Source organism: Labrus mixtus, chromosome 12, assembly GCF_963584025.1.
Source record: "Labrus mixtus chromosome 12, fLabMix1.1, whole genome shotgun sequence".
NCBI classification, from domain to species: Eukaryota; Metazoa; Chordata; class Actinopteri; order Labriformes; family Labridae; genus Labrus; species Labrus mixtus.
In genome coordinates, this window is record NC_083623.1 from 11,943,124 (window position 1) to 11,951,927 (window position 8,804).

General features: G+C 38.5%; 1 protein-coding gene across 8 annotated transcripts in view; it reads left to right on the forward strand.

The window, feature by feature from the left end:
* The window catches only part of utrn (utrophin), a 178,830-nt gene extending 174,495 nt beyond the window's left edge, over positions 1-4,335 (forward strand). For all 8 annotated transcript variants that reach the window (XM_061052006.1, XM_061052007.1, XM_061052012.1 and 5 more), the window contains 2 exons: positions 1,257-1,282; positions 3,048-4,335. In XM_061052006.1, coding sequence (XP_060907989.1) covers positions 1,257-1,282; positions 3,048-3,056 — 35 coding nt within the window. In that variant the 3' untranslated portion in view covers positions 3,057-4,335. The remainder of the gene's footprint in view (positions 1-1,256; positions 1,283-3,047) is intronic.
* Positions 4,336-8,804: the final 4,469 nt, after the last annotated feature.

Consider the following 8,804-nt stretch of genomic DNA (forward strand, 5'->3'; position numbering starts at 1 on the left):
AACTCTTCTCAAGTGAAGACTTGAGGATGCTTTACATTTGAGTTTGAAACATGACTGAGGCAATGAACAGAAACAGACGCTAATTTGCTTTTAAATGTTAAAGTTCAGAATGGTCTGTTTCATGCCTAAATCTTCACAGCAGTTAACATACATTCATCATTTCTGCATTGCAATGTTTTACATGAGTAAGTTTGTGTAAAGAAAACAAAGTTTCAGAGTTACTTTTACCATAAAAATTATACAAATTTCTTCCAAATCCTTACACCCACATTCATTTACGTACAAGTCTTCTAACTCATACAGTATTTTTTTATTCATGTTAGTTCTTTTTAAATGTATGATATTTTCTTTGAAGTGCACAATTCCAACACTGTTCATCAAAACAACTAGAGGTCAAGTATATAAGAAATGTCTTTAAACAGTCAAGAAACAATTCAAACTAGACCCAACATGAACCTCCTGACTGTCTTCATTACTCTTTAACTGTCTTCTTCAACATCTCCCACTGCTGCACTTTTGCCTTTTTTCCCAACCTTATACTGTGGTCCATGTTTGTTTGTGGGCGTTCTCCACTCTGCTTAAGCATGAGTGTATATTTGTATGTGTTTGTGTGTTTGTGTGTGTGTGTGCATGTCGAAATAGAAAGCAGCTGTGCACTCGTTTGTTGTCAAAAGAATAAACATTTACATGTATTTCAAAGAGTAGAGGTATAAAGTTAGGTCTTTTCAAAAAAGCCATCATGGTTTTTGACATTAATTTATTTCATTCTGAAAGAAGAAACGCTTTCTCAGACTCCAATTTTAAACACAGCCCTGAGGTTTTGATGATTATCATTAAATGTTGGTCATTGATGAGATCAGGAAAATTGATCATCATCTCTCATTACTCTTTTTATTGAAGAGTTGGAACATTTACCCACCTCTGGGGATATTAATCAAATAGGAAAATAAATAAAAAGCTTCAAATAGCCAGTTGGAGCTCACTCACTTTAAATTGCATTTGAATTCTTCGAGTCAAACTCCTATGAGGCCTTTAGTTAAAAATCCATTCTAATCTGGCAGACGCTCCAGCATTATTAGCATTTGGTTACTGCACAGCTCGGAGGCATCGGAACTCAACAGCGCGGAGCTGAGTGTGTGCAGAAAATGTTGGAAAGCCAGAGGCTGATAATTTAGTGCAGACGTATAAAAACAGAGACGAACTGGGGAGTTCAAGTGCTAAACTACTCTACGGTCTCTTTGTTTTCTCTCCCACAGCCTCAAGCCTCTCCTCAAGGCCACAGGTAAGAAGAGCTTCCTCCACACTTCTTTTGAAATAACAACACTCCCAGAATCAGTCTGTGTATGAGCAGCTCATGTAGAAGTTCCTGATTTTCTTCCTTCCTGCTTTACTTTGCGTTTGTTTCCACCAGTCACTGTTTTATTATTTGACAGAGGTGAGAGAAGTTTGAGCGCAGCAGCAGAGGCAATTACAGCTGCATCCGCAAAAGTAGTCCCTTCTGTCCCACTGTAGCCTTCACCTGCCTCAGCCTGTCACATCTGATGGCCTTTGAGAAAGAGGTGGCTAATTGATCTACAGGGAGCCCTATTAGCAGCTCCTTTTTATTCACTTCATATGGAGCCGTGTTGTACTCTGGGACAGAGGTGTTGTGAGAGCTGTTGCCTTTGACCACTTCCAGCTTCTTTTTTTTTTTACCTCGCACCCAACTCTCCTCTTTCTCGTTCTTAAGTGCCTGGCATCTCCCTTTACACACATCATCTTTATACAGAAAAGAATCTGTTTATTTGCCGTGGTGCAATAAAAAAAAGGAGAAAAAAAGTTTTCCCACAATGCTCCAATGGGTGCCTTTTTCCTCTGACATCATGGTCAAGGTAGGAAGCTTAAAGGAGATCTGTTATACTCACTTCACTAATAATGATGTCAGTCTGGGACAGCTATTGAGTAGCGTTGCATGATGTGTCAAAAACCTCCTTATTTATCTTCTACTATCACCCTCATTACAGCCTCTGTCTGACACGCTTTCAGCTGCTGTCTCTTTAAGATCGCTCTTTAAATTCATTTCATTACCTGACCACTTCCTAATACATAATACAGGCTGGGAAGTAAATTCCCAGCTTACATTATTGAGTTGGTTATTTATGACTTTTCCTTTTTGTATCCTGTAACTATTTAAGCCAGAAGAATTAGCTTTCAGCCTCTTCCTGGCTAGCTGTATTGTTAGCAGTTAGCGGCTGAAAGCTAAAGCACTCTGTTGTTTAAACATGAATGGCAGATTTTCCGCCGTATTTTCACAGTTTGTCTTTTCAGTTTCTGATCAGTAGAGAAGCAGTGAAACTCTCCATTTCCAGAAAACCTGGAACACAGGAGTATGACATTTTGAACAATGTAAGCTTCGCTCCCTGAACATGACATCGGATGAAAACGGCTGCTTTTGGAATATGGTCAATTGGCAATTGAACCACAGAGATATGACTTTATGCCTTCAATTTAAGTCAGATCAAGTACAAGTGACTTTTCCAAAACGCCTGTAATAAAAAAAAAACTCTATTCAGTGCAGACAGGGTAGAAAATGGACCACACTTGTTCTTCACTCTCTTTTTATTTAGGTTTCTATGAGTCATCCTTCCACTTTTACCTTTTTGCATCGACCTTGGCAAACACTGCACCAAAACTTTATGATGCTTTCTCCAAAGAGACAACGCGTGGATAGGTCAAAGTGCATGGAAACACATCTAGGAGGCAGCTCGTCCACGCCCACCTCCCTCCACATGGAGCTCCTAATGGACTCCTACCGCCTTTTGGGACTGCAGTCCATTTACAAGCTTTTAAAGCTGATAACTTAGCTCTCTGATACTCCCAGACATTGGTGTTTGTATGGAGAGAAATGAGGCGGGTACACCTGCTGCACTTAGAGAAAAAGCTGTCTATCAGGAAGAATACTTAAAGCCATAAATAAACCACTGTACTTAAAAAAAGAAGAAGGTGTTTTTACTTAACTTTTTACTTCTAATTTGACCATCATCTTCTTTGTGTTTTCTGTTTTGCAGGTGATGTGAGGACAGTCACCACAGAGGACGGCATGTGTTTATGTGCGCACATATGTGTGTGAGGGACAGACCATTCCCAAAAAAAACAATCCCCCCCCAGACCCAAAATCCCAAAGACGCACAGGACCAGACAACTTAACTTTTTTGACCACCTTGTCTTGTACTATGCAAACTGTACATTTTATGAAATGTAGATTGTACCTGAACATTTGTCAGTGATTTGTTTAGATATGGAGAGGAGTATATGGATATTTTTTAGAGGTTGGTTTAAGATTCTGGTTTTGTTCTAAATATTTCTTGCCTTTACTGGGAATCAATCTGTTACATGTTTTTATCATTCCACTGGTTTGTACATCCAAGCCCCTAAATTAGAGGTTTTTTTTCTGTTCCATCCCTAACTTCTACTTCCTGACTTCTAAAGGATTACTTTGAAGATGTAGACGGTCATCTTTCCAAGCATCTGTTTTGCTTATCCTTAGCATGCTCGATGTCAAATTCCCCTTTAAAGTGTTTAAATACCGGCAGACTTTGCGTCGACTGCGATTTGTTAATGTAAATTTAACCCCTTCTGTGCCTATACAATTTGTCATTCCACATGTGGAAGACGGAGATGAGAGTCAGAGAATTTAAGTGGGATTGTGCATAAATAGAAAAGCTTTGGAGAATAAAGATTTAGATCTAAAATCTGGGTTTGTAACAGGCCCGTCGTCATTCTGTAGAACAGTCGTTTTTTTAAAGATGTATGTTAAGAAATCAGAGGAAAGCCATGATTGCCTTGCTACCTCAGACTCATAGACACAGTTTTTTTTTTCTTGTGGTTTGTAATCTTGTGATCATTTACAGAACAAAAATAACCTGGTTTAGCATTTAAGCTTCAGCTTACTGTATTGGTGTACACTGCAATGAGGAGATACCAAGTGAAAAAAGTTCTTATTACTGTATCACAATGGGTGTGTGGCCTGCTGAAGCTACCCGCCCGCCCATTGACGAGTATTACTTCACCTGTTGGGTTTTTTTTTCCACTGGCCTTCAAGCACTGGTCCCTCACTGCGTTGTGTTGTTGTGCTACATGCTATCCTGTAAAACTTGTGAGACTGAACAACACTACTATAACCTCCTCTGACTGTAGACTAATGATGATGGTGATGATTTGAATGATTCCAATCATGATGAACTGTACCATGGCAGAACTGTGTCGCTTCTCCTGAGGTATGTAAAATAGAATGACCACACTATGTGTAATATGGCTACATTGTTTTATTCTAAATAAAATTTTTATAACAAGTTACTTCTGCTGTTATTTTTGCTCTGTGTCTACTCTGTAAATATATCATTTAATTGAGGGTTTAATCTGTAGTTTTAGGTGAATCACTTTACAGAACACTAATCAGTCATTTGTCCCACTGCTAAATATTTAATCATACTCAGTTGACCTGAATTTAAATACATCTTTCACACCCACACAATTTTTATGGAAAGTGTGGAAGTGTATTTCTTCCAACAGATCAGTGTCGTTTAACCATCATAGTAGTGTTATTTATTGAAGAAATGAATCATGACATAAGACACTGTTTCACTTTTATCTGTTTGTAGTGAGCATGCTGGGCAGAGAAAATGATGAAAGACACCTGGCCTCATTGTCCTTACAGCTTTTCATTGGAGCAGTCAGCTGTGGCTGCATGCACTGATTATTCTTAAAGGTTGTGTAATGTTTGACCAAAGACATTTACCTTGGTGTCTTCTGCCCTCCTGTCACCTTTGCTGTTTATAAATCAGAATTAAACGCTTTTATTAGCAACTTGTACGATTATATCATGCCACTACAGGAAAATCATCTGTACTCAATTTTAATCAAACCTAATGCTTACTTAATGCATCAATGCATCAACACCACTACAAATTCAAAATGAGGTGTAATTGCTCCTTCCTGTCTTAAAACTCCTGGGAGGAAATGTTGGTATTGATTTGGTTCTTTGGGCAGAAGATGTCTCTTCACTGATGTTTCCTGTACATGTGTAGGTATCATGTTTTCTGACATAATGTGAATCTCTGTCGCGGTAATTCAAACAAAGGCGGTTTCTGCAGAATGCTGCAGACTTTGTCTAGCACCCTTACCCCCACGCAGTAGTTTGAGGCATTAAAAAAAAACTTCATAGAAATACTCAGTCTTCTCTCTGGTGGTCCTGTTTGCTTTTGTTTTTATCATAAAGAGACATCATTATTATTTTCAGTATGGTTCATAATCAGCTAAAGACTTCTCACTTCAGCTGTACAGTATTTTTACTATTCTTTTCAATACCACGAGCGGCAGAAAAAGCGGTTGTTGAAAAATCAGGCAAAGGATAATTTCCTTATATTTCATAATGTCTCACTTGTGCAATGTAGACACAAATAAGTACAGACACTTTTTTTGCGCTGGACAAATTTAATCCTAATAGCATTTCCTATTATCAGTGGTCCAGCCATTCCATAGCACGCCTCAATAATGCATCAGTAGCCAAGTAGAGGTGCACACTAATTGGATCAGGGTCTCCTGTACATATTCTTGCTGCTTATAGACGGTGTGTTCACATCCTTTAAGCTCCCCGAGGCGCTTTAATTACTCCCATTTCCTTAATGCACTGCAGGAATCAGCTTGTTTGTGAGGGGAAAGAAGTTTGTAAGTCACTAACTAGCATACACAAGGGAGAGCTGGTACTTATACTGGATCCCATTACAAAAAAAAAGTGTACTGGTATTGTTGTTAATATTAATGTAACAATTAGGCTATACGTGAAGGCGGATTTAGTTTAATTATGCTAACAATATTAAGCCCTTATATGCAACATAATCAAAACCAGATTGCATGAGATATCAGCAATCTCTCAAAGAGTGTTTTAATCCTGCTCTGATGCAGCGCTCTGTGACTTAGCACATTAGACTGTCGAGCTCCACTGAGGTGGATTCTGCTTGCTAGACTGAGCAGAGATTAGCATTCTGCAGTTCAACAAAAAACAAAAAAACCCTCTCTCCTGGTGGATGTTTTAATACTTTAACGACGTAAGTGAATATCTCTGTCCCTTTAAAAGGAATGAAAGGTCAAGCTTGACACTAGAACAGTGCAGCCCTGGAGCATGGAGGAACTTTTAAGATGCTTGCTGACATGGAAAGATTCGACCTCAGGGAACTCCAATCAGATGCATCCTGCAAGCCTTTTCCCAAATGTTAATCAGACGGCACGACTGAAGGCTTTCTGCCACTGCAGCCTCCTGTGGCTGTGATGCTCATTACACTCCAACTAACAAGAGCGCTGAATGATGAGACTACTTCACTGAGGCAAAAATTAAAACATTTTGCTTGAGTATGTAGTAAGCCATGATGCAACTTTTTGCCCATATGTCACGGAAAAGCTTTGAACTGATTCCATTTGTTTCAATTAAGTCAAGAGTGCAAAAGATTAGAAACAAGTTTGACCTTTTCAGGACTTGAGATGATCAATAAATTATCTCTAGGAGAAAAGTTAAAGACCTTTTTACTTTAATAATGTTTTATTCCATTTATTTGTAAGTGCAGATAGACAGGAACTATGGAGGAGAGCAGGTCGGGATGAGGGACTCTAATTTGCTGAGGTTTGAGTCTGGGGCCAACGCAAAGGACTACAACGAGGCTAAACTCGCATCTTACTTGAAGGAACAAGTGACATTCTTCTGTAGCCAGCTCAAGTTTAAATCACAACAACAGACTTAAGGCTCTCTATCACTTAGTATCTGTGGAGCCATCTTCTTTGGGCAAAAAGAGGTTCCTAGTTGATGTTAAATATTCCCTCTTCTGAGCTGTGTAAGGACTTCACTTCTAGTTTGTCCTCTTTAAAAGTTAAAAACAAACTGTTTATTTATTTATGATCAATGGTTTTGTCTATTAAGCATTTTAAAACCAACACGTAATTGGCACTAATTTAGCTCTTTAATCTGTCGTGTATACTTCTTTCCGGCAGACCAGGCACGTGTGGTGTGTAGTATGTGAGAAACCTTTAAGTACTCTTGCAATACAGCTTCCAGCCACTAGAGGAAACATTGAGCCCACGGCTGCCTGACACTCAGAAGGTAAGAAAGTGTTAAGCTGTGCTGTGAATCTTAATGTCAGGGGTTACAACGTGTTGTACTATTGTTTATTTACTTTAAAGGTTAGTTGTTAAGTGTATAATTTTTCAATAACATGCTTTGGCTAATTTGAGGTCAAGCTAACATCTCACCTGAGAGCTAACTTAGCATAGGCCTACTCCATTTTGTTTTCTTCAAAGGTATCTTCCTCTAAAATTGCATGTTACTATAAAGTTGCTCTTCACTTTAGGTTTTTAGTTTTTCTTTTCTTTTCCATTAGTATTAGTACTGAAGCTCTCTTTTTTAATAACATTTCCGTTGTTTATGTTTTAAGCTTACGCATGGGGATTGAAAATACTGTTTTTTTGTAATGTCATTTTATTTTAGGGCTAACATTAGCGAGTTAGCTAGCACAGAAATAAATGCATGACAAGCAGAAGGGAATGTCAGTACATAGTGTATTTAAGTATTTGGTATTCAACAAGTTTTGGACAGCTCTTCAGTTCTGAGCGAGAATGTGAGTAAAGACATCAGGATCCATCTTCTTCAATTCAAATTGTCTCTGCAATAGCCTACAGTGTAACCAATCCAATAGTTTTCTTTATGTCTGAATGGTTGTAGCATATCCAAGTAACTAACATAAACATTAACATGTTACTATTGTTATTGTTATTGTTAGCTTGCTACCACAGAGACACAGCTGTGGATAGTTTTAGCCTCAACCTGAGACTCTGGTCATTTCTCTTTACATGTTTTGATAAATATTTTTGTGTTCACTTGATTACAAATGACATAATAAACAAATGGCATATGTTCAAATAAATTTAAAGTCGTTTTTTTAGTGTTATCCATCGGGCTGGCTCGTGAATTTATATTTGTAATGAGATAATTGTCAAACACATTAGCCATGCTTAGTCAGCTTTAAAGGTTGATGTTGTTGATGTCCGTATATTAACTTTAATTTCTTAAAAATAAAAGGAGCTTTGCCTCTGTGCTCTGCCTGTCACCTTCTCTACATCCTTGCTTGTGTTGGATTTACTCTCTGATGTACGTCGCTTTGCATAATAGCGTCTGCTAAATAAATTGTAGAATTGTAGGTATGCATGCAAAAGCCCACTGTCTGAAACGGCTATGCTCTACCTTTATTAAGATTCTTCAAACAGTTGGCGAGACATTGGCGGCTTCATCCACTCCCGACTTCATACCAGACTGTCCATACAGTCATGCACAAGTAAGTAAATAAGCAAGTAACCTCGTGATCGTTTCCCAGTTGCACAGCTGAAATGGTTTTTCAAAGACTCCCTCTATTCTCTATTCAGTCGAAAACCTTGAATCAAGCAGGTTTTCTACTATTACACATTCGTCCCTGGCAATCATCAAAGGATGCTGGACTGAAAATATTTATGATTATGTGCCATGCGCTGAAATCACTCAACAGAGTGCTCCGGTTTAATTGTTGTGTGAAAGTAAGCTCCTTAAAGGACAACCTACAATATCTTATCCATTTAATATCCCTGTCCTCTTGTTCTTAAACTCATCTGAGCATCACCACCGCTTTGGCGTTTTGGCCTCAGCTGGAGCCTACCGACCGACCTTTTTTCGGTATTGGACAGTGGTGCTGATAGTGCTGGATGTTTATTTTTTCCCCTTCCACGGCCCATTTTTCATTCATGCAGAA